At 45.8% G+C, this 26,488-nt stretch overlaps 1 protein-coding gene across 1 annotated transcript in view; it reads right to left on the bottom strand.

Moving 5' to 3' along the window:
* Positions 1-26,488, bottom strand: part of LOC142584337 (A disintegrin and metalloproteinase with thrombospondin motifs like) — a 62,090-nt gene that overhangs the window by 18,655 nt on the left and 16,947 nt on the right. The window contains exons 4-10 of the mRNA XM_075694489.1: positions 22,621-22,756; positions 20,094-20,150; positions 18,056-18,115; positions 15,584-15,708; positions 12,953-13,027; positions 8,729-8,874; positions 652-701 (exon numbers count right to left, since the gene is read on the bottom strand). Of these exons, the coding sequence (XP_075550604.1) occupies positions 652-701; positions 8,729-8,874; positions 12,953-13,027; positions 15,584-15,708; positions 18,056-18,115; positions 20,094-20,150; positions 22,621-22,756 (649 nt within the window). The remainder of the gene's footprint in view (positions 1-651; positions 702-8,728; positions 8,875-12,952; positions 13,028-15,583; positions 15,709-18,055; positions 18,116-20,093; positions 20,151-22,620; positions 22,757-26,488) is intronic.

The following is a 26,488-nucleotide window of genomic DNA, read 5'->3' as shown; positions in this document are numbered from 1 at the left end:
AACAGTCGTCTTATAACATTTTATTGAAATCGAAGATGGCCGGACGCACTGGTTCGTACAGTTGGTTTTGAAAGGCGCACGCGCATTGTTGTTCCTAAAGTTAGTTTGGGAGGAAAAGAAGCGGAGAAGGGGGCGGGGAAGGGTTGAGTCAGGGAAGGTGGAGAATTCAGGAAAGTACTTCTAGTGGTAAAGGTGGAGCAGGACTGGCAAAGTATTTCCTTTCCCAGTCATGCCAACAAGGCCTCTTTTGATTCAAACAATCAAAAAAGCGCAGGAAGTCTCTCCTCTTTTGGGGAAGTAAAAATGACACTGCAGACTATCGGGCATGATTTTCGCGAACTTCGGAGACGGGAGACAATGGTGCCGCAATTTCGGGGATATAGCAGGGAAGTGTCTGCAACCACCTTAACAATGTTATCAAGGGAGAGCCCTAGCTATTTGATGAGGAGTTAGTTCACCACGTGTGCCAGGGAAAAGACTGCAACTACTTTCCCTCCAAACGTAGGCTAATTGGCAACATAGTGCAGTAACAGCGACATAAACCATGTCGGTGTGCCCTTAGAACTTACTAATCAGCGACACCAACCATATCTTAAGAGAGGACTTTCACAAGTGCTCACGGCTGGACTAAGCCAATGTGTGATACGTTACCTCCGACCCAAGAAACAAGTTTGCTGCCTTCCCATTCAGACAAATTCCGGCTGAAAAATGGCAAGAAAAACAAATAAATTGCGTTAGATTTTTCTTTTTCGTAATCCCGTGACCTTAAGGTCAAGACAGAAGCAATGTTGTAAACTGCCGAATCTTAAAGTGTTCAGCGGTGCATAGTTGACTTTTCGAACAATATCACATGGTTGAACTCATGTGGTTGGCCCACAGGTTAAAGAAAGAAAATGCGCCTTCTTTTTATTACGCATGCAGTGCACTTATTCAAAATAACACGAACAAAATGCGCAATAAGGTGCTTAAACTTAATGAAACATGAGAAACGTGAACCAAAATGCCGCCTAACCCCCCTTCCCTCTCTCTCCTATTGATATTTTTTTTTCATTTGCGTACACACAAATGACTGCTCAGCTACTATAGTAAGTCTAACTTCTTGGTTCGCCATTTCCAATCTGCATTCTCGAGACCAGAATCACCCGTGTCAAATTTTCTGCAATGGTGAAATAGCAGTACGAGGTACAGTTCACTTATTCACTAGAGTTTGGAATATCGAACCAGGCATTGCACCTAAATTTTCTTCATGCGCTATGATTAAGAGGGCCATTAAAAAAAACGCGAGGTCGAACTGCACTGAGAGATGGCGCTTTTAAATATATTTGATCGTTTCTCATGCATCTATAGGTTACTTAATCACTGGAAAAATTGCAGTAGAAGAGTGAGTGAGTGAATATTATTTTGTTAGTCATATGCGGGGTTGATCATTTTTAAGTTTAACGCAATCTTTAAAAAATCGCATGTGGCACGTAGCGTATTTCTTGTCCTTGAGCCGGATTATTCAAAGGAGCGGACATAATTAGCATGAGAAATCGAAACACATATTCAACCGATTACTCAATGTTCACTAATTATCTTCTTAATTAGTTAATTTACCGCACATGTGGCAATTTATTATTTGTAGGTGGTGAACTTGCAAGACATATCCCCTTAAAATGAATTTCCAAGATGACACCACTTTACAAATATTCTTTCCCAAAGTGTGGGACGAAATACATGGGCGTTCCAGTTACTTTCGTGCTTCGATGCACAAAAAAGCATTTTGGTAAATAAGTACGTGGAAAAACGGTGCATTTTTACGGCGAGTTTGATGACGCATATCTCCAAACTGGCGTCATTCTAAAAATTCATTCCAAGTGCATACGCCTTGCAAGCTCGCCCGCTGCAATTCATAAATTTCAATGCGTGCCTTAAGGTAATCAATTAAAAAACTAATTAGTGAACTTTCTATAATTATTTGAATATCTGTTTCGATTTATCGTGCAATTATAATGCCCGCCTTTTTGAGTAATCCAGTTCAAGGACTAGAATTATATTATGTGCGACGGGATATCTTTAAAAAATTCCGTAAGTCTTAAAAATGATCACCGTGTCCTAACAAGTATGGTGTTCCACGAGCAAAGGCTAACATGAATACTTCGCACTCGATGACCGAATACTTCCGCTGTCAAAACGCCGGCGTGAAGAAGGACGGCTGCAGCGACAAGCGAATTGCTGGCTCTCGATTTAACGCAAACTAAGCGGCGAGAACTTTGGCACGGTAAAGAGTCCCGGGCGGTCAAACTTCATTCAGGGTCCTCCACTATGACGTGCCTCAGAATCATACTGTCGTTTTGACACGTAAAACCGCGGAATTTACTTCTTTTGTTTTAAATTACTGGGGAATGTGGGCCATCCCTGCAGACAGGTACAGCCTATAACACAGCGTTTCAAAGCGCGACGTGTGACGAGGACAGCAGACGACACACTAGCCCTTAACGCACGCGCCAAAGGTCTCAAAAAAGATAGTCGGCTTTGGCATGAGATGAGTGCGACCATGGTTTAGTACATAGCATTGCTACCGTGCTTCCCATGGCGTCGCAGCGCTCTAGTATATACTGCGTGTTATGTAATGCTTGATGTCGATCTTTTAAAGGCCTTTGACAAGGCGCCACATGAAATAATTCTCTGTGTCTTCAATGACGTTAACGTAGGAAGCGTAATAAAAGATGGCGGGTGCGTGGCATATCGGGATTGCTCAATGCAGTTAATCGCAAACAACATGGTCGGTGCGCGTATCAGTGTGCAGAGATCTGTGTGGCAGCGGTGCCCTTTATCACTACTGCCGTTTTGTTTATTTAATATTGAGCCTTTTTTGCCTTTGTGTTATAAAGAGTGAATGTATGCGTGGATTAAAACTATACATGAGGCCCAAGTGCGGCTTATCGCCTAAGCCGACGACATTGCTATTTTTTGTACAGACTGCGAGAGCATGGTGCATGTAATGGAAAAGGTTAAAATACGTTGTGCTGCAAGTGGGAGTGCAGTGACTCGGGAGAAAGTGCTTGGGGTTCTATAACTCAGGACGTATACCGCCGCAGCTCGAGGAAGCAACGCGGAGCGACGACCAAGAAAAACAACTCCAGGCGGCCCAGCAGGTCATCGAGGAGCTGGCTAGGCAGGAACCTGGCGAGTCGGCAACGGCGATCGGGGATCCTCGCAGAACACCTGCCAAGATGACGACGTGGGCCGCGTCCGAAGCGCGCCTGCGCGCTTTACTGCAGGCTCAATAAACGTTTTCCCAATCCAATGGGGCACTGACATGTTGACTGGTCAGGGACTCGGGACATTTTCGCTAACATCAATTTCGTTAACGCACCAGTGAAAAAGTTCGGCAACATGCTACGCTCCTGTAACACGAGAAGGCGAAAGCCTGCTGCGCACTTGGCCATGCGCCGTCTCGCATCGTCGCGTTGCTGCTTTCGCAGTTTGGCTTCTTCGACTCGTGTTCGACACTTAGCTGCGGCTTCGCGCGTTCGTACGGCGGCGTCAGGCTCGCGCCACCGACGTTTCTCTTCGACATTACGTTGCATCCTCTCGGCAGGTGACAGAAATGCATGCTGTTCTGTGTATTGTATGGGTGATTTCAATGGGTGTATACACTGTTCGCTTCACTTTGCTGAGCGCTTCTTTCACATTCACCTTCCTCCTGGGAGACTGCGCTGACAAGCTTAGATCCTCAAGAGCAGGGACGGCTGATCCGGCGTGCACGCGGTGTGGCGCGAGCCAATGGGGCCCTGAACTAAGAGCTCCACCCTTCGAGGAAGTCATCCCATCTCATTACAAATAAATGTTCTCTCTCTCTCTCTCTCTCTCTCTAGCCTCAGCCTTACGGGGGCACGCGCCATTGCATTTTTTGCTTGCTAAGGGGGTATGAGTGCTTGAGTAGCTCACGTGGCTTTTTTGCGCCACTCGACTAGATGCGGCGTTTCTGTAAGTTGTATGCGTGTTACTAACAAACGCATGCACTTTACGCTTCACTTTAAGGAGTGCTTGTAGCATCTGCCTTACGAGAGGATTGAGCCATTGCATGTTTTGGTTGCTTGGGAGGGCACTTGGGAGGGCATGAGCCATTGCTGGTGATAATAGTTTTTTACCGTTGGACCGGACAACGCGGTTTTTATTGTTCAAGGATATCGGGAGTATCAACCACTTAAGGTGCTCGCCTTAATATATAGGGACACCCTTGCCATGGCCATTGGATGCTACAAGGACAGTGAAGCGCACTGGCTAGAACAGGTGACCGAATGGCGCAACAGCACATGTAACTGGAATGATTGGAAATGGTCGACATTTTCCAAAGCAACTGTATGTAACTTGTTTCTAGTCACTAAAAGTTGGTACAGGTTCTTCACTGATCGAGAGTTAACATCCAGAAATTTCAGCAAGGTCTTGCTGTTTTCATCTGGGGATCCACGTGGGAAGGTACAAGTCGGACAAACCTGATCTTGCAAGTGCAAAAGGGGGTTCAGGATTGACCCACTTCTTTCTGCACCAGTGTGCAAAGGGCTTTTTGTTCTTGCGTGATGTAAAAGACCCTTTTCTACGCGCAGTGTGGCAACTTCGTCTAAGCAAACCGTTGCCGTGCATTGTCGTATCCCCGAATAACTTGCTAGGAAGTATATATGGCTTTTTAAAAGGAGTAGCTTTATCCTGTAAGCCTGTAACTTTTTGTCCGCTCGGTTCTCGCTTGATTATTTGGCTTTCTTTGACATAAAAGAAGTTCTACACGGACTTGTGCGAATTTATACTTCCTGTACCTCTGTATATGTCAATGTACCCTGTAGAACGAGGGAAAGATGTACAAAAATGGGTGAAGAAAGTGATGGTGCCTCCAGGAATTAAAATATTCTTTTTTACAACTACACACAGGTTAGAGCACTGCTTGAATTCTACACGCCCATACCGGGGCCGGGCGCATATGACCGAGCCAAGCCCGGGCCCACCCCGGGTGCGTGTTACTAAGCCCGGGCCCGGGCGTTCATTGCTTAGCTAAGCCAAGGATTGTGTGTTGTGCATGACCAGGCCAGGCCCGTAAGTAAAAACATGTTTTACTTACAGATCGTACCGTATTTGTCAGCCTCACCTTCTCGAGGTTTAATGAACTGCAGAACATAAGCAATAAAAGAGCGACATCTTTATTTCTCCAATTGGAACACCGGTGATCTGGTGCATTACGTGTACTATTATATTTTCGTTGGTGCGCAGGCATTTTACCTTGATCGTACGATTTCGTCCTAGGAGGGGATTTAGCATGCGAATATATATCTGTGTATAAACAGGTGAATTCACGATCATACAGCATAAAATAAACGCACAAGTAGAAACAGACACCCCTTGCGTTAGCGCTAAAATAATATAATAGTATCGAGAGTTGTAATAGTGCGATCGCAAAAGCGGTAACAGAGAAATGGTTTGAGGAGCAGTTTCCTTTGTTTGTATAATTTGTTTCTCCTTACGCGAAAACAATGTTCGTTTTTCTGTAAAAGAATAAAAATTTGAACTCGATCTGTTTTTCTATTTTCTTTGCTAAGGTAAACCAAGAGCAAGCTCTTAAGACGTGTCCCTTCAGCTTGCCACAAAATGCCTTGGACCATGCAATTAATAATGTTCGTTCGTTCTCGAAGGCATGCCTTGGGTCCTTTAAAGGGAAGCTGAAGAGTCTGTCGAATTCAATAAGACGCTCATATACGGATGCGGGAACCTTATAAACCATGTAGGTAAAATTTGTTGTTTTTTTTTCAATTAGGAGCGACGTAATCATCGGTTAAAATTGCGCTGTAGCTCCGCCCCCCGTCAGATGCCGCGCGCTGCTGCTGACGCTGACCATGCGCGCGGAGACCGGAAACCGCGGTGTTGTGACGTCAACAGTAGTGTTCCGTTCCTTCGCAGCCTCCGCGACCGTGCCTGAACGTGCTTGTTTCTGCGTGCGTGCCATCGTAATCTGCTTCGATCGACCCTGCATTCCTTTGTTGGTGCGTCTGCGCAGTTGTTGTTTATGACCACAGAATGAGAGAGGACTACTTGCCACTAGCAGGCTTTCTAATCGCAGCGCGAAAAGATCGGAGTAACGAAAACAAAGACGGCACGAGTGTGGACTGACTGATGATAACTGGTGTTGGAAGGCCTTATGAATACACGAACTCGCCCAAACCTGGGTTTTGATTTACTGCGAGCTCCTTCGTGTTAGCACGCTGAACGGAAGGTGCATGCTTATCTCCCGCCCTTGACGCAGGTTTCGTCGCAAAGCGCCGCGAATTTTCTATTTCCACGTGTGTTGTAAAACAGCCTGCATGCAGCTACCATAACGCAGTGCAAATGTAGAGTTTGCATGTGCTGGAAAGCCGGCGCACGCCAGGACGCTACGCTCCCCCCTACTCTCGCGCACAGCGAGAAACCGGCCGTCTCACGTAGCCGACGGAATTCGCCGCCTTTACGACTTCGGTTACGAGTAGTGTGCTGACGGCGCACAGATGAAGGTCACTACACGTACTGCATGAACCGGGAAGCTTTTCACGCGTTTAAACCGTCTTTGTAGATTTCCGACAGCTTTGGACAGCGCACAAATGCCAACGATCGCATCCCCGCTTACGTTCCACGAGGAGGCATGCAGGAACACAACACTACAGTTGTTTGACCGGAAACGAGCTCACTAGATCGGCGAAAGATCGGCGAGATCACTAGATCGCTTTGCAAAAAAACATACTCACCAAAGAGCATTTCCAACACGAGGAGATCCCAAGACTTCGCTTTCGTACGCGTCGAAAGCATTGCTCGCACCAGCATCTTTTGCTTCTTCGAGAGGCCGGCTCTTCGCAATCGGCTCGTACATGTAGGGAGTAACGCCTAACTCCTCAGAAAAACGCAGTCTCTCTAAATTTTCCATTACCGTCTCAGAAAAACAGCACCAAACTACCTGGCACCGCGCTTCATGTGTAGCGGCAGCGGTCGGTTCGGACGAACACTAGTGTTGACGACACGAGGCGCCCGACCAATCACAGGCGGAAACGAGACGCGCGAGCTGGGCGTGTCCGCAGTTGCACTTTTGGTCGAAATAAAATATATTTGCGCTTTCTTTCGCTCAATTTCGATACGATATTCGAATTCGGAGGGTTGAAAACCATTATGTACAGATGTTCAGTCATTTTTTCTGGAAAACCTTTCAGCTTCCCTTTCAAGAGCGGGCCGGAGTCCGACACGGGCCCGCGGCTCCGAGCCTGGGCCTTGCCCGGGCATGCCGAACAACGCTTCGGTCGGCTCGGGCACCTTCAGTGCTCTAATACAAGTACGCTTGCTGCCAAATTTTGGCTGCCGGAAAAGGGCATGTTCGTGCCATGGGGGACGCACTGCACGATATGTAGGAAAGAGGAAACGATAGTGCAAGTGTTCCTCGATTGCTGGGAGGCCGTGTCTGTATGGGACGTTCCGCAGCGTGCAATTAAAGAACTTGCTTTGATCACCCGTCTTCTATGTATCTCTCTGTAGAAAGCAAGAACGGGACACCGTTTGACCTAATAATGTTGATTGTACGCCACAGCATATGGAGGCGCAAGATGCCCGTTCGGCGCCGCGTCAATATTTCAAAGAGAGTGTGACACGTTTTGTTGAAGAACAATAACTTGTTCCAAGTGTTCGAGACTGATTAGCTCGCGTAAAGTTCCTCCTACGCACAAAACACATTTAGTATGCATGCAGTATCCCCAGATGCGCTGGTATTTTTGTTAAGTCGGACAATGATAGTGTCGTACACATTGTCTGAATTTTTGATTTTGACATGGCAGAAACAGGCAATGAACGGAAAAAAAGGCCATCGGGGTATAGCGGTCAAAGCAATTGGCTGCTGTGCTCGAAGGCAGAGGTTCGAGCCTAGTGTTGGTCGTGTATTTATTTTGATTTAGAGGTCCGAAGCGGTGGCAGATTATTTAGGTATCTAGACAGGTACTTCCTGCCGGTAATACGGGAGATACCTACCTACCGCAGAGTGCCTGAAATCAGGCTGCAGGCGTTCCGAGGGCTCCAAGAAGACTTTTTCGTTCGCCGCTAATAGGGCAATCGGCGCTAGTGGCTACAAAGGGGCAACCGTTATTGGATAAATAAAGGCTAAAGCATGGCTTCTCAACCGCGCGATAGGACAGCTAATTGCGTGTCATGTGAGTGCAAGCCGTGCGAAGCGGGGCCACATAATCCAACTTTCGACGCAAGAATGACGGCAGCTCAAGCGCTCGCAACGGAGGCCCTTGCGCCCCAATATCTGCACTCTGAGCACATGTACGTTCCAAACAAGCTGAGTTTGCAATCCAGGCTAGCGTCAGTTTTGTGTACTACGCTTTCAGATTTTTTTTTGTCCTTCTCTGTACCTTCATAACTCACAAATTTTCGAGTGACAATTTAGAGGGCGTAAACATTTATGACCCTGAAGTAAAACCGCCGTCGAGCAATATCCTCGCGTTTTCTTTCGTTCGTTTAGAAGTCAGTCCATTCGTATTGCGTGTTGCATCTTCTGTACTAAATTTGAAGCCAACAGAGTTTGCATAAAGTATTCGTAAAAATTGTTTCTATTCTGAGAAAATGTTAACTGTTTGATCCAAAGCCGTTAATATTTGAATCCAATAAAACATTATACTTTATACATATTAAATATATGAGTCCCTTAGGATACTGCGAAAAGGAACATAGAAGGCAGACTCACGCTGTAAGCAGAAAAACAATGTCAGCAGTGGTGAAGTAAGTTTGTTTTCTAACATATACTGTGAAGTTCCACAGCGTCGGTTCATAAAGGATATTTCGAGTCGCTTCATGTCCACGGACTGGAACCATGTACGGCTCTTCATGCACCTAAGGAAAATTAAACATCCTTATTATAATTGAGTTGTTTCACTAAGACTATCAACTATAAACGAAGATATAGAACACAGGAAACGCTTTCTATGCGTAACAAAGATAAAATAGTGACCGTACATTCCAATGAACTCAATATAATAGCAAATTCGGGTTCTTACTTCTCGAAGCTGCCTATCGGTCTACTCTTAGAAATTCGAGGCAAGTCCACTATGTAAAGTGAACGAACTTTATATGGACAAATACCATACAATGAAATAGCACGTGACAAAGTCGGCCTGGCGGCAGGCAACGTAGAGCAACTACCACGGACCTCCAGGCCGGGGTTACGGCATCGTCTACGCAAGGAAAAAACCTCACCTCGTCTACGCAAGGAAAGAACGCTTCGCTTATTGCGATGACTTCTTACGCGACAATTCAAAGTGCTCCTACGACCTGCGAGAGTGACATCATTTGTTCGGTTCTTCATCGGTCCCTGCTGACATCACGCTCTATACCTATTGTCAGGCATCAGCCTCGCCACTGTCCATGTCTATCGTTGCCTCACAACTGCATCCATGTGGCGCAGTATCGCAAGTGAGTTGGCTCCCGCGAGGTATGCTCCTTTGAGCTGTACAACGCCGAATGAAAAGCAAACAGATTGCGGGCGCTTGCTCTAAGGTTTACAGTTATAGACTCCTCTGTCAATGCATTTCAACTTATTTCGGGAAATACAACTTTACAAAGCTTCGTCTTTTTTAAATGAGTGCCATACTTATTCTACTATGGCGTATTTACCATGGCGCGAAATTTACGGAACCCTAATTTAGTGCGCTAAGTTACATTTAAACGAAAAATATTTGCTTCAATATTTTGAGCCCATTGTGCCGCTCCGAGAAAGCGCGCAAGCGCGGCACACGAAGCAGTCTTGGCATGTTTGACAACGCTGCACGGAGCGTGACTGGCTCAGCAACGTTTGGAAAAAAATAAACGACCTAAGTATTCTCAACGGATATCGTCATTTCTCAGTCCTGGACAGCTTCGAGGCGCGTCTAGTCAACATCGTTAAGGAAGAGTTGCAGAATTTGAAAACGAACTTTGCTTTAATCCTTGCAGGGGCTTATCAACGAGACTGCGGCACTGCAATGCCTCGCTATAAATAAGCCTTTTTTTTTTTACTTCGTACGCAAGGCTATACACGGTGCAGATGGTCAGTGAAGAACATGATCTCATTCCCGCCGGGAAAATAAAGAGGCCTCTATTGACGATAGTCTGCGAGTGGATGCTTGCGCCATGTGCCATAGTTACTCCCAGCGTCCTCAAATCCACACTCATAAACTCGCACTTGTAATCGAATCACTTTTCAAATCGGAATCAGTGACGCCCACAAGTACTTGACGTAACTGTGAACGTCGCTGTTTGCGACACCAGTGACTACTGAGATGGGTCATAAACCGAGAGGTTCGATCGCTCATGAGTCAGACTCAGACTAGGCGAAGTAGGTTTTTTTTTGTAAAATAACTTTTACTTTGTACTGGACAAACCCCACTGCTGCTAATGATTTCGCCGACAATGCTGGCCGGTCCAAGCGTGAAAGAGCTCGAATGGTTCCGATCCCTCTACCCGGAATCCGCGCTCCAAGACGCCGTGGTAGCTTGGTGACTATGGCATTGCACTGCATAGCTAGAGGTCGTGGGCACGATCCCGGCAATGGTGGCCGCCATTCAGTGGAGAAAAAAAAAGAAATCTGGCGTATTTACACCTATACGTGCACATTAAAGAACCCCAGCGCCTCAAAATTAATTCGAAGATCCCTGTTACAGTGTGGCTTCTGGCACGCAAATGCACATGATTTAATTTTCGAAACAGAACTTCACTCCCTGGCTAGTATTGTGCTACGCACTATTGGTATTCTCCGAATCTCGCAAAACTGCCTTCTGCGTACTCGCGATCTCTCCTTAACTGCAAGTGGCATCGAAAGGTCCCCGCTGTCTTCCTTGTTCCTCACTAGAACGGGTGGCGCGCCTGTGTATTGTGCTTGCGCAAAAAGGAAGTCATTGCTGCTTTGTCCTCGGTGCGACGTCGAGAGTGAGCACATTTGGGCACCAACAAACCAGCTAGCGTCGAGGCCATATTATTTTTTTATGAAACAAAGATATTCAGACCCCAGCCGTGTGTTGCGCTGGCACAAAAAGTGAAGGAGGCCACTGCTGCGGTACCTGAGTACGACAGGTTTCCGCGATTGTCTATAGACTTTGTGGGTACCGACACGTGCCCCCCGTGCGACATTGCACTCTTTCTCGCGCCTTCTCTCGCACAGTTTACAAACACACACACACACACACACACACACACACACACACACACACACACACACACACACACACACACACATATATATATATATATATATATATATATATATATATATATATATATATATATATATATATATATATATATATATATATATATATATATATATATATATATATATATATATATATATATATATGTATATATATCCCATCTTCTACAGTGCAAGGTAGCAAACAGAACGTGCGTATTGTTTAGAATCACGACGCATTTCCCCCCTGCCCTCTCTCTCTCTCTCTCTCTTTCTCTGTGTATGGGTTATACTTTCTTTTCTTTTTTTTTCCTTTTTTCTCTATGCAATTGGCTCACCTCTTTTTTTAACCCCTTTAAACTTAAGAGAGAAATGTGCTTATATAATGCGCGACGAATTCGGTAGCTGAATCCCTTAACGGGATCATTCCTCTAATGGCATCCGGCAACAAATAGAGTGAACTGGTTGCTTAGGATATCACATTCATGCTTCAAGGCCGCTACCACTTGACGATAATAGACACAGTGTCAACATATTCAGAAATGTTCGCAATAGCGTTAATCCATTCTCCGTAGTATATATAGAGTGTCGCAAAATGGAATCAAACATTAGTGCACGCAAAACAATACAAATGATAAAGATGCATATAATTTTTTTCGAGGCAGATTTTAATAAAAATATCCGACCCGATGTAGCTAGCAACATCTTAGCTGCTCATGAGCCAAAAATGCTTTGGTGTATTTCACTGAACTAGAATCCAGCTTTAGCAGTAATTATCAGTAATCATCAGTGACTGATTTACGTTATTGTTCCATAATACCTGTAATATTATTTTATAAGCGAACTAATAAGAAGTACCCATAGCTAAGCCTCGAAAAACACCAAAGTCAGCTGTTACCTAGCTGCAACAATGTTCCCGGCAATGAACCTCTGTAGTTCTGCTGTGCGTCGTTTTAAAGGGAAGAAAAGATAAGCACTTGGCTTATTATAGACTGGTAAAATATTGTAAGAGAAACAGATCTAACGCCAGGGCATGCGAAGCACTTTCTGTTCTCTTTCCCTTCTTCCTCCTCTTTTCCACTTTGCCCCATCTTACCCAGAGTTCGCGCTTTCACTTCTTTAGAATATATTTTTAAGCTCCATTTTTGTTAATGACGCTGTAATAGCTTGATCATTAGAAGATAATAAAAAACAAGTTTCATTTGAATTCTTCCGCCCAGCCCCCAGTGCCAGTATACCTCAGTGTGGCTTGGGAAACTTCGTCGTATTTCACCGCATTTATGCCGTCGTGGTGCAGTCACTGTTTCTGGTACTTGACGAGTCTAGTAGTTGGCTTTTTCTCTAACGCTATGTAATCTACATTCACCAATGGAAATTTAACTGTAGGTCGGAACAGACGCCGTAAGATCTCACAACGTCTCTGCGACGAGAGGGACGGGGACTTCAAGGCGGCGTCGCCACCCTTGTGACGCTCCTGCGTCTTTTGAAATTTCCCAAGTCTCTCCTCATGACAAGAATGTATTTTTGCAGAATTGTAGAAAAGCACATTTACCATGAGCGGCGGAACTTATTCTCTCTCGTTAGCGTTCCTTTAAATGCGGCATTTTGCCCACCTATCCCACCTTCGTTCACGAGTCCAAGAAATTGATCGAAGTGGGTGAGAAACGCAATCACGATTGTTTTCTTAACTTCTGCTGCAACATCAGTCATGGATACTACGGCGACCAAAAAATTTGAAAGGAAGCTTACGGTCTTCGTCACGCTGGCACCGACAATTCGTATTTGAACTTTTGGCTGCCTAAGGCTCCGGAATCTCAAGTTGGCCTGGAACACAAGAAATGCCGACATTTAGAAGATAAAGAGAAACACAGAGAGAGAGAGAGAGATTTGGTGGGAAAGGCTGAGAGGTTATACAGGGAGAGATTCTGGTTTGCTACCCTGCCCTGGATGAAGTGTAAGGAGAAATTAAAAACAGATAGGATAGCGGAGAGATAAAGCAAAGGCAAAAAGAAAGTAGACATTTATGACATTCAGATTTTATTTTACCGCGTCTCCCAACTACGGCGGGCAGTGCTGTTCAATAATAGGGGGCTATGAGATACCACGGTGGGACCAACTGTGTTTCGATAGCAGCAGTATTGCGCAAATTGGTGAATTTTTCGGCTATCTTTCATTAACTTAATAGTCAAAATACCTGCCTAAATTTCAAATTACTTCCCTAGTTGCGTAAGCTCGAATGCCAAATTCGGCACCGCATCCTAAAACATCATGTTGAATAATTTCCAGCTTGCTGCATTTTGTCCAGCTTTTTTTTTTGCACGTTTTCCCATGCGCCTTTCTCTCCTTTGGGAATGTTATGCACTGAACATTATCTAGTGCATTTAATTTTCCCTGGCACGAACTCAGTCACCCCCTTTATGTCGCTTTTTTATTCCATCTAAGGCGCACTTCTTGCGGAATCCTAACTTTTTGGCTTCTCGATGATCCCTAGCCGCCTGATTATGCTCTGTATAACTTGCTTTACTTCCTTGTTCCATCACTTACGTGGTTTCGTCTTTCCAATCCAACAATTTTGGTGCCGTGTCAGTCTCATCTCCTGCTGCATAACTTCTACAAGTTCCTTATATTCCGAGACCGTTGGACGAAACGCCTGCATTTTCTTCTCCGTGTGTTTCTTTAGTTCTGTGATCTCTGTTAATTGCTTTCATTCATTTCTAGAAATTCTGATGCTATTTATTCGTGTTTTTCTTTAGTATCTCTCCTGAATTTTATGGTTAAACGTTAAATGATCGCTACCTGGGCTATCTTCTACATGTTCATCTAACATCATTTGGCCTAGTCGTTCGTAGCCTGTTTCTGAGACTAAGGTATAATCGACACATGGCTGCCCATTTCAGACTTGCTATGTTACCAGTCAATGACACTTATTCTCACTGTTGACTTCTATAAGGTTCTCTCCATCGCACAAATCTAGTACTAGAGAACTATTCTAATCAGCATATCAGATGCGCGGAGGTGAGCGCCATCTGATGGTGCTGCAAGGAACCCAGCGGTTCGCGCAGCGCGCGTGCTCCGCTGTTATTGGCTGGCCTATTCTGCAAGGAAACAGCCAGGCTTCGGCTTCCACAGCCACGAAACCCGGCGAGGTTTGCACTTTTAATAAATATTCCGAAATATACTGGACACTCTGCAGGCCGCGCCTGAGGAGTGAGATAACGTAGGACATTGATTGGGACCGATTCTTTCTTTTTCATATGTCAAGCGCTATTAGGCTTCATTCACTAGAAGCCGCGTGTAGTGATTGTGGAAGATACGTCGCCTCTCGTTTCTAACGCAAGATCAAGGTCATCTACGACATCATGTAGGCTGGACACCTTTCCGCGCATATCATTAAACCACCCTTAGTTTCCACCTAGGCTGAGGACATAGATTACAGAATCGATTCATCCGTGGTAAGAAATCATCAGCAAAGAGGAGGACCGCACGAGAGCGCATTCCGGCGAGTAAAGCAACCATCATTTCGCCTCAAGAAACATTTACGATCGTACAGGTGCCTATCAATGCAGCGCTGGTTGGAACACCTTTTAACTGACATCTCCTCATTCCGTACCTCATTAAATATGTATTAAGTAAAAGAAAAAAACTTTAAATAAACTCAACTCTTCCCTTCGATGGTATGGTACGCTATATGGTAAACCTTCATTCTGGTCCTTCAGAACACGCGTCAGCGCGTACCAGCCGCTACGTGCTGACGTGAACGTGCTAGGCTACGTGCAGGGTGACGCCACAAGGGTCTTACCTTCAATCTCTGCTTTCTTCTACAAAATCTTTCCGCTCAGCGCAATGTTCAGTATGAAACCCCAATTAGCCCGACAGTCTGCAGCCCTAACGCAAAAATACTTTTTCACAGTTTATGTGTCATAGCAGGCTTCCTTAAACCGAGCTGTATGCACGAAGTGCCACGCCGTTTTTGTGCAAACTTCAACAGTTTCTGGGATTTTCTTTGGTTTCGGTCTATGCTGCTAATTTCTCTCATGGAATGTGCCATTCATACAGGGCTCGACTATGCGTCAGCTTCAACTTTCCTGTTTTGTGCAGCAGCTTTTGATAACGGGAATTCAGCAGTTCTCTCACGCTGGGTGCAAATTGTATTAGTTCTACTTAATCACTCGCCCTAATTAAGTGACTTTCACTCATCGGGGCATTACGATCAGAACGACCCCTCAAAATACGCAATAAGAAACGTAGCGAGAGGCTGTGTGGGCCATCAATCTGCTGTACTTGTTTTTTATCTCTAGGCAATTTCAGATTCTCCGGCAACAGTAAACAACATTACAGGCGGCAACCACAGCCTACATTTTCCAAAAAATCATTACTCACTGCATTCCCCATGATTGCAAGGAATCGCAATATTTTTCTTAAGCTGAATTCGTACGCTTTGCAGAGCAGGTAATCCACGACAACATGTACCTCCGGGTATATAGTGGTGGGCAATCGACCAATTGCTGTAAAGAACAATGTACAAACGAAAGCACACATCACTTTTAAATAGTCAAACATTGGCGCTTCCCTTTGTCACCAAATTTCATAATCAATGTCTCGCGAAACCTGAGTAACCTAACCACCTGTACCAAACGCGCACCCCTGTTTTCTTGTGAAGAGCGAGAAAGCCTAGCGCTTTCTCGCTCTTCACAAGACCCGCGTTCGGGCATCGCAGCTTAAAATGTAGACCAGTGGCTTTGATGTTGCGCTTCTAAGCACGAGGTCGCGGGATCACATCCCGGCCATGGTGGCCCCATTTCGATAGGGGCGAAATGCAAAAAAGAACACCCGCGTACTTAGATTTAGGGGGACGTTAAAGAACGCCAGGTGGCCAGAATTAATCCGGAGTCCCCCACTACCGCATGCTTCATACCGAGAGCGTATTTTTGGCACATAAAACTCCCCAATTTAATTTTTGTTTGCATGTAGCTGCATCATATATCAGCACTAAGCTTTCTCGCCGGAAATGTAGCGGTTTCACCCCTTAGCCACAGTTTAAATTAAGACTTGTAAAGTTATAATTATTATTTCGAAAATGCTTGATGCAACAGTTCTCACAAGAAAGTAACTAATTAAACAAACACCAAGCAAGCAGTATAACTATATTTAACCCAACATCTCGGAGTCGTTCTCACTATTTCATTGAGGTGACTTCGGGAAGCTGAGGCAGCATTTAATGCCAAGCATTCCCCGTCTCTTATAAAGTGCGTTCCAGTAGCGAAAGTCATTTCTCAATTCCGTTAAGCGCCTCAGAAAATTATAGAAATATTAAACTTTGCACATGTATGCAAACCCGAGTAACTCATGCATTAAAAACAGGAAAGTCAAGATTCTTCTCACACCCTTCAGTAGTCCTAGGGGTCTCTTTTGCTAGTACTTCGAAATCTATGCCAGGTTCTACAAATGACGCCCCCTTCACCAAATCCGATCCAATTCCTTCGCTGCACCTGACATTTTCCAACGCTTCCATAAACCTGCTTCTTCACTGTCTACTATGTTGGTAACATAGTCCTTGTATGCTGCGCCGGCTCCGGTCAGTACAATGGGTCTATACCTCCCAGATGCGCATTAAGCTTACACAAGTTGCCATCGTAGGAAAATTGTTGTGGAACTACCCTGTACAGCTCCACTGCAAACTAACATACGCTCGGTTTCGGGTATTCATCGGGGATCCCGCAGCGCAATAGCCACGCGTCCCGCTCATTATACCACGAACGCGTTTATAGACCGAGCGAATCAAGGTAGGAGGCTTGCAATGGAGCTATAGTTGGAACGGCATTGGGTGCGAAGGGCCGCTGTATAGTTTTAGGGAACAGTACAACGGGAAATGGAACGCGACAGTGCTGGCCTTACAAGGACACGTTGCTCTATCTTATAACACCTTGCGCAACGCCAAAAGAAGCAGTGTAGCCTGTCACCTGCAATGTGGTTCGCATAACGTTGATTCCCACACTGCGTGAGTTCTGCGGAATTCTTTATTGATACGGCTTGCGGCCTTCTTTCTTCCGCGGACGACTTTGCGAATGTCTTACATTTAAGTAGGTGTCAATGCTCACTACAGGCGGTTTATTGTCTCGGCGATGGCTACGACTCGAAGGAGAGCTGCTACCGTAAGTATGTTGTTCTCGCTCTCGAGCACGACGGTACTATCGATGTCAATCATGTCGTCAAGCAACTCACAGGGTTCGGCTGCCGCACTGCACTGTCTGTCCAGGCGGCAGGGGGGGGGGGGGGGGGTTATGTGCTGAAGATGATGACATGACATAGTGAGAGCAAACCCTCGCCAAAAGGTATCTAGCTGTTTCTCATTAGACAGCGTACGGTGCAGGAAATGTGGGAAATCTGTACACCGCAGCCGAAAAAATTGTCGTTTTATGATTCTGTGCACGGGCTCATTTTACAGCGCAGCTGTTAGGCGCCCGTTCTTGAGTTGAGCGTCGGCGTCTCTTGGCGTAACCGCGCGAACGCGCTCGGGCCACTGTTAGCGCGTTCGTCGTCGTCTTCTACCACAACTGGCTCCGATGCTCCTCAGCATGCCAAGGCTCCCATACTGCCCCTCCCTCTGCGAAGGCGCTGACAGCACCGGCCCCTGCCAGTCGGTGCGGTGGTTTCGATCTCAAATTCTTTGACTGAATATATCGCGAAGTGAAAACACGTATCGAGCTGCGCTCAAATGGCGCATTAGGGAGTTTCGTAATAGTCGAACATTTTTTTCCATTGTTTTGTTACCCCGGAGTTGCCTGAGTATACCAGGAAAAAAATTGAATGCTTAAGCTACCCTATATGTAAGGCGATAAAAAAGACACTCACCTGAAGCCATACTCCTAGATTCCACGAAAGCCGAAGTGTTCCGTGTATCAGCTGGGCCAGCTATAAAACAAGAACAGCAGTTTTGCTTTATATATTAATTACGGCATGATAACATTCTTAACGCCGTACTATTGACACGTGTACTAGGTTATCTTTAATGGGTGACCACGTTTCCCCGCCTAACAAATGTTATCGCTCAGCGCAGGGCGCGCCCTGATGTATCGGAAGTTTCTAGAATGTTATCGATGCTTCTATCCGCTGTCTGTTGTCGCCGAACCTTACGTAATCTGACTGCATGTATGCGCGACGCGAATGGTGTAGAACTTTATGGAAGGCACGCGGATCCCAGTGATTACTCTGGAACGTTCGACGACTGATGTATAAAAGCCGACGCGCTTGACCCGCCGATTGGACTTTCGATGATCGCCGACTTTGTTCGCCGCTGTCGTTGTGCTTCAAGTGTAGCCTGTTTTTGAGGGCACAAGTTCGCCCAATAAAAGTTAGTTTTCTCTTTCACAGTATTGCTACTGTGTTCTTTACCGTCACTACCACGTGACACTATGAAGCAATACGTAAAACAAGTACCAAAAATAGAACATACAAGCGGCGACTCTCAGAGCACATTTTATACAACGATTTCCTATCGAAACAATATGGAGGAGGCCTAATCGTCGCCCTTAATAGTGGAATGCGATCGCATTCAAAGATCTCTGACTGCTTGTCACGCTTCCCGGCAACAGCAGCTTTCTTGCGGATGCGCAGAGGCGAGCAGCATTTGGTTGGTGTTGTTGCAAGGAACCGAGGGGGCCGTGCCTATCTACGAATGGTAGAAACACTGGAAAAGGAGTTTATGTTTCAGTTTTCGCGTAAGAGAATTACGTTTCCTGGTGTATTCTAATTACAATCCGACGCTATCATGTGAATAGGTTGTGTTTAGGTCATACTTCACAATTTTTCTGACGCGTTTTGCTTGGAGGAATTCAATTAGTTCAGCAACGCCTCTCCGCAACGCGGAGGACCTGCGTGGTTGCGGTTCGGAATGATATTTAGCGAAACGACGTTTGACGCAGAGTCCAGATTTTTTGCGACACAGGGCCCTTAACGCTATCGCGTTCAAATCTCATATGACCCGTATGTAACATATCCAACAATCTCGTTGATATGAGAATACATATGAGAATACATATGGAACACATCTGTTCATACGAGATTATTGGATATCTGGCATGTGCTGTAAGACGACGTGACGGGCACACGACGATGGACAGCACGACGACGGTTGTACTAACAGCACGATTGCGCCTCCAACGTACATATAATTGCTATCGCAATCCAACAGTTTTCATATGAGGATAGGGGGCGGAGGTCTATCGAGAAGTTCTAAGGGCTGGTTTTAGTTATGCTGCATTGTTCTAGAGTTGTGGAAGCGGCTCTCGCTGTCGACACCTGCTCAATTCCAACTGGAAAAGCTTTCAGCTTTTCTTTCTTTCTTTTGTCAGTCTTAGGCAAGGCGACAAATGGACGTAAGCAACGTGTTATACTTCGCAGAGGTGCTGGTTCCAATCCGTTGCAATGAGAAGGGCGAACAAGCAAGAAAACAGAACACACACAAAAAAAAAAGACGGGAATGACACCACTTGGTGTTCTTTATCCAATCTGTATGCGTTGCTGTTCAGCGCTAAAATTTGAATTTACTAGCCCAACAGAGATTTCATCCCACGTTTTATTTGTCTTTGTACACACGCTTTTCCGCTTAAGCTCCTCTCACAGACACTAGCACGTTAAAAGATATGATGGAGGTTCGCGTGCCAAAACCACGATATGATCTTGAGACATGCTGTAGTGGGGGACTAAGGAATAATTTTCACCACTAGGAGTTCCTTAACATGCACCTAAGTCTAAGTACACGGGTGTTTTCGCATCCATCGAAATGCCGTCTCCCTGGCGAGGATTCGATCCGGCGACCTCGTGCTCAGCACGCCAACACCATAGCCATTAAGCAACCAAGGCGGGTTACACTAGCACGTTGTTCACTTACTTGGCATTTCTTTTTCTGAGGCGGAAAAGGCCAAAGGGTCCAGAGATTTTGGAATGCCTAAATCGCAAAAGAAAAGATATCTTCATAAATGCTTGTACGTCTCTGAGCCCCAAATCAGCAATATTTTACTTACTGCCATAGTATTATGTGCACCAACATAATCACGTGAAAGCAGTAAAACAACAATAAAATTTTAGAATTGCTTCAAGCGCAAATTTATAGTGCGGGAAGTAAAATTCTGAATAACTCTGTATGAGGAATTGAAAACAGAACATGGCGCATCGGAAGGAATGAGGGACGAAGGCCGACACATCACAAAGCGGCACCGCTGAGTAATTAAAAATATCAGAATTGATTATTTTACTAAACTGCAGCCTCAAATAACAATATCGTGGCTAACTGTATTTACGCGACCGGAAAGCAAAATTTTGCGAGGGATGATGCGCGCCCTTTGCATTAGTGAGCGGGTACCTGGCTTCACCTGTGGAGCCACGCAGCATACAGTGCTACTGGGCGTTATTTTGTTCAGAAAGCAACTACATCTGCCATGTGATATAAGCAAGCTGGGAAGGGGCAGAAATATACTGTATAAACATTCGTAAACTTATCATTTAGAAACAACCTTGAACAAGCTCATTTAGAGTGAGTGACATAGGCAGCTGCGCAAATCTATTCAGAAGCAGACTCCGCTGCGCGCACCAGCCGAGCTTAATTAAAAGCAGACAGCCTCGACGCGTAGCACTAGGGCGCTATAACATTAAAGCTGTTCCAAACTTTCTTATTCCAATCCTGCAATCAGCCCTCCAAGATTGGTCAAAAACATATTTAGAACCACCCCCACTTCGCTTGTCTGTCACGTGACGTCACGAAAACCGCGATAGCTCCCAATCTGATATGACGTGTACCCACTGATTATGCATCATTGGACTGAATAAAAGAAAAATCGTTATTTCACATTCGACACCTTTTCGCCAATAGCCCTCGGCTATTGGTCAAACGCTTTCGGGCCGCACCCACTTCACCTGTCTGTCACGCGACGTCACAAAACTACGAAAATTCACCGCGTCAAAGTGACGTGTACGCGTTAAAGATGAATTAAGATGCCGAACTAAATTGATTTTTTTTTCTGGATAGCCGCAGGCTGCCCCGCTCCGAAAGGAATCAAAGATGGCTTCCGCCGATCGCTCAGGCACTGGCTACTCGCACCTGCCGGAGAGCATAGGTTTATTTGCGTACAACAAAACTATTTGCGTGACCTCGTAGCATTTATGACCTCGCTTTCCCAACTATTCTTTGCTGAGGATCCGTTTTATCGGCATTATTAACCTACCGTTGCATGCAGCCGCGATTTTCGACCAGCCACCTCGAGCTAAGTAAGGGAAAGCGGACCAATCGCAGACGCCGGCACCACCCTCTTCATCCGGTTATCGATATTCAGTACAGTGGCTCGGCCCCATCGAATCCCTCTACACGTGAGCGTGCTCCTCACTTTTTGTCAGCTAATCAGATACGGCTAGCCGCTCAATGCAGACAATGTTATTCGTTTTTCAAGCAAACAACAATGACCGCCTATAAACCATGAGAGCGTTTTAATTGGTCTGTACACACAACCCTGCGGGTCACCGCCGGATGCTTGCGCCGGCGGTTACGCAAATTTGACGTCAGGAGATTGGAATAAAATAATAATAATAATATTTGGGGTTTTACGTGCCAAAACCACTTTCTGATTATGAGGCACGCCGTAGTGGAGGACTCCGGAAATTTTGACCACCTGGGGTTCTTTAACGTGCACCTAAATCTAAGCACACGGGTGTTTTCGCATTTCGCCCCCATCGAAATGCGGCCGCCGTGGCCGGGATTCGATCCCGCGACCTCGTGCTCAGCAGCCCAACACCATAGCCACTGAGCAACCACGGCGGGTTATTGGAATAAAAGGCATATTGCAATATTTTTGCGTTATAGGGCCCTGTAGACCGCAACAGGCAATCGCTATTGGCCCATGCATTGCCACCAGGTCTGTGAATAAGGCGTGAATTACAAGCCCAGAAATATATCTTACCGACGGCTCTGTTTTAAGTAACGAGGGCTGCTCGCTCTGTGGCGTTTGCCTACACTGTGCTACTCATTTTCGAAGCTTCATCACTTACTTCCTAGTGTTTGGGCTGTTTTGAGAACCGATGCAACTAAGTTGTTTTGGAAAATGTAAAGCCGTGATACAATGGGCTTCAGCAACTTCCTGAATTCTGTATTATGTACTTATAAAAATATCAATAGCCAAGAGATGTTAAGACTCATGCGAAAACGCCACTGCCTCGCCAATATATCTCCGCACAGTAATGAATCCTTAGCATTGATTAGCAAAGCAGCACTTACTAAACAAATTGTATAGCGGCCTCTACCGAATAGTCGCCTCTTAGCATTACAAACTGCCGAACTCGCGTTGAGTACTGCCAAACACAGGATTGGGAAAACATTCTTGCGCTAAAGGAAGCTTTGCTTTATAGAAGCATGTCTGGTTGTCACTCACCGTAATCTTTGGGCTCATCACGATGCCGAAATTCCGGCTCATCGACGTGGTAAAGCATGTGAGCCATGTGACCTTCGCTAGAACGTTCCATTTCAGGCAATGGCTTTATTCTCAACGTGTGTCCCAGAACGCCATGCTGCAAACGCCATTTTGATGATGATCTCGTAATTCTAAACGTGGCTATTGTTAAATCTAATACTGTAGGGTGAATGCGTTCCTCGTTATATAGCTTTAAACAATGATCGAGAGATGACCTCTCACATACATTCTAAATATGTATTTTTCTTCAAATGCCACTCTATCTAAAGCATCAATTATGCTGTGCCCGAGTGAAACACAAATATCTCAGATTAGCGATTATTTTAAGCTAGCGACAAGCTCGGCTTCACTGATTCATGCTACAAGTGAGGAAACTTGAAATAATGCTGAGCAATATAGTGTTTTTCTTTAATTCTTCAATAAAAGAAGGACGATATAACGAACATTAACTTCATTGCATCACTAAAGAATCTCTCTAGCAAGCATGACGTAGTCATTCGCATGTTCTCTAGAATAATGTTTGCTCGCGGCATTACATCATTAATAATTTCGTTTGAAGCTAGTTGTGAACAAAGCTCATCGCAGCAAATGTGCTGCTAAAGTTGCTAAAGCAGTAGTTGCAGTCTAGCACCTGTGTATGTTCTTTTTCATTTGTGCGCGAACGCGTCGATTTTAGTGCGCTGCTTTAATACATTATGAAAGAAATTTACAATAAGTGCTTTGCTGCTAAAATGGCACTTGCTAATGCCTAGTCGCGTAATATTTGTGTTACCCTTGTCCATGTACACGCATTGAACCATAAATCTAAGCTACTTAAGCTCGTCATGTCTGCCACTGTTCCATCTGATCTTGAAGTATGTAAAAAATATTCCAGTAAAGATAGTTCAAGTCAGCATAGCAAGTGCGCTTACTTGAAAACAATAAAACACACCATAAGGTTCTTTGGAGGCTCCTAAATAACTTATTTGTTACTGTAGTAAACCATACCCGTACAGGGAAGCGTGTCATCGAAGACTCGTGGGTTTCAGGTTCAACGCTAGTGGAAAATTTTACTTCTTTTTGTACGAGCTATGCTCCCGCTAGTTACCTCGAGGCTGTTTTTTGTTCTGTCACTAGCACTCAGGCACAAACTCTTTAATTTCACCTAAGTGGCCAAAAAGAGTCATTGGGCATCTTAATGAACCTAAAATTACCACGTTCTGTCGACTACGACACTTTCCAAACAAGACCACGTTTGTAGCGGACATTAATGTGCCGTGCTTGACGTAAATGTTTAGTTTGTCAATGTTCGCGCCGTGCGGCCTTACGTCAGCGCCTGCGAGCTCTGTTAACGCCCAACGAAACCCTCTACGCTTCCTGTTGGGTGTCTTCAGCCCATCGACATCCTCCTTGAGCCCTTCTTCCGTGTCGGTTTGGACCTTCACCGACCCTTTCCCACATCTGCTTCAGGAAACAAAGGGGTTGCCGTCGCTACTGATTACGCGACGCGCTACGCAATAGCACGAGCGCTGGCGACCAGCTGTGCTACAGATGCGGTGGACTTATGCTTTGTAACGTAATTTTAGTGCACGGTGCCCCACGTCAATAGCTGACTGACCGAGGCCATCGACAATACTCCTGCGCTTATGCTCCACGCAGCACAAGATCCCCACGTCATACCAGCCCCAGACGAACGGGCTGACCGAGTGCTTGAATCGGACCATAACAGATATGCTTTCCGAGTACACGTCGGGTGACCACCGTGATTGGGACCTTGCACAGCCATACGTGACGTTCGCATAAGATTCTTCCCGCCACCATACTGCTGGATATTCTCCGTTTTGCCTTTTGTTCGGACGTGAACCAACTTTACCGTTAGACATATTTCTTCCTTCCCCTGCAACTTCCGCTATCCGATATGCACGCGACGCTATTGCCCGGGCTGATTAGCGCGGCAGATAGCCCGCACTGGACTTGCTGTTTTCCAACCAAGCCTTCTCTCTTTATTTCTTCTCCTTCTTCTTCGTCTTCTTCTTCTTCTTCTTCTTCTTCTTCTTCTTCTTCTTCTTCTTCTTCTTCTTCTTCTTCTTCTTCTTCTTCTTCCTCCTCCTCCTCCTCCTCCTCCTCCTCCTCCTCCTCCAAGACAATCCGAGGCGCCTTTACGGCCACGCGACACTGCGACGAACGTTTTGTTCTGGGTGCCCTCGTGCTACTTTGGACCCCCTCCCGCTATGCGAGCCTTTCTCAAATGTTCCTTCCTCGCTACACGGGCCCATATCGCGTCCTTCGACAAGTGACTCACGTGCGAGATCGTGTCCATCGGCTCCACAACATCTTCCGTTCTGTTGTTCGACGACGTCGTCCACGTTTGGAGACTCAAGCATTACCACCCTTCCTCTCCTGTGAGTCCTTAGTGGCGCCGCGCCGGCGATTCTGCCGCCGGGTCATGCGACGTGCTATTCGAAGATGATCTGGATCCTTGTATTTAGTGGCACGTTCCCATAAGCAGCCTCTGGCTTATCTGTGGACGACGACGTGCCTGGCTTGAATAGAGATTGACACTGGCGTGTCAATCTTTATTCCGGGCCTCGCTTGTTCTAGCGCGTGGCTAGCGTGTTAAGCTGTGAACTGTGCCTTTGTGGCCACATCACCTACGGCCCTACTGCCACGGGCGAGCGAGGCTATCTAGTTTGTTGTTCGGCCAACCGATAAGTAGCGTTCACTTGCTATGTTCAACCAGCACTGGCCAGGAGGTGCTACGGCTGCTTCAGTGTGAAACTAAAATATGCTGATACCGTCCAGTAGGGGGCCACGAGGATTGCACGGCATATTTGGCGATAACAGACGTGCGCCTGTACTAACCTTTGCTTAGGCCGATGCACCCAGCCAAGTTCTATCCATGGCATAGAGTTTCATACAGTATTTACTACAGGAAACTCCGGCGCTAGTGTCTACGGGGGCTGCAATGGGAATGGTTGACCCAGCATGGAAATTATGGAAAGTACATGGATTTGCCTAAACTTTATCCTTCTGTCTTCAAGCGGCTTCGTTACTCTGTAGGCGCGTGATTTTCAACTACGTACTGCGTAATAAATAATTAAATAAACATTATTAAAATTGTCTGACCACAGGATGCGAACACAGGACCTATAGCAGAGAAGCCCTATATTGAAACCATTACGCCATAATCGCTTGCATCAGTAAGCAATGTGAAACGTCCTTGGGAATTTATTGCGCGCATTCGAGTGCCTCGAGACGCTTGGCGCGCTCGAGGCATTTGGCCACTTCGAGCATTCCACCACTTCGACAAGCTCAATTGTTGCAATTAGTAGCGATTGTGCGTGTTTGCAGCGTGTTCTGCACATCGAAGAGTATAGATTGCTCCGAAATTTACGACAACGAAGGCATACGAAACGTAATATACAGAGCCACAAGAACGTCTGAACCCACAAGCACGAAGATAAGACAAATTGATGTACTTCCCATCAGTCCCATGATGGCTGAATGACTGCAGCGCCAGAGTTCCCTATAGTATGTGGTAGGAGACTCTATGGTCCGCGGCCATACAGGTTGTAAGCGGCGCACGCACTGCTACGTTCTATAGCACGTCGGTGTCCAGACAGGTCAGAAGCTGGACACACGTGCTTCAATATGAGCGGTGAAATCGCCGATGCAAAATCGTAGCATGTGTACCGTAGATTGTGTACACCGCTCGGTAGGCTGTGTGTTATACGGCGCTGCTGTTGGCACGCGAAGTTTCCGCACTGGTTGACCATGGCGTACACTGTATTCTGAAGATATTTTTTTATGAATCAGGAGTCGCTTTCGTATGACCATAAATAGCCTCCCT

This window comes from Dermacentor variabilis, chromosome 6 (assembly GCF_050947875.1).
Source record: "Dermacentor variabilis isolate Ectoservices chromosome 6, ASM5094787v1, whole genome shotgun sequence".
NCBI classification, from domain to species: Eukaryota; Metazoa; Arthropoda; class Arachnida; order Ixodida; family Ixodidae; genus Dermacentor; species Dermacentor variabilis.
Note: the sequence above shows the minus strand (reverse complement) of the source record. Positions and strands in the feature narration are given on the sequence as shown.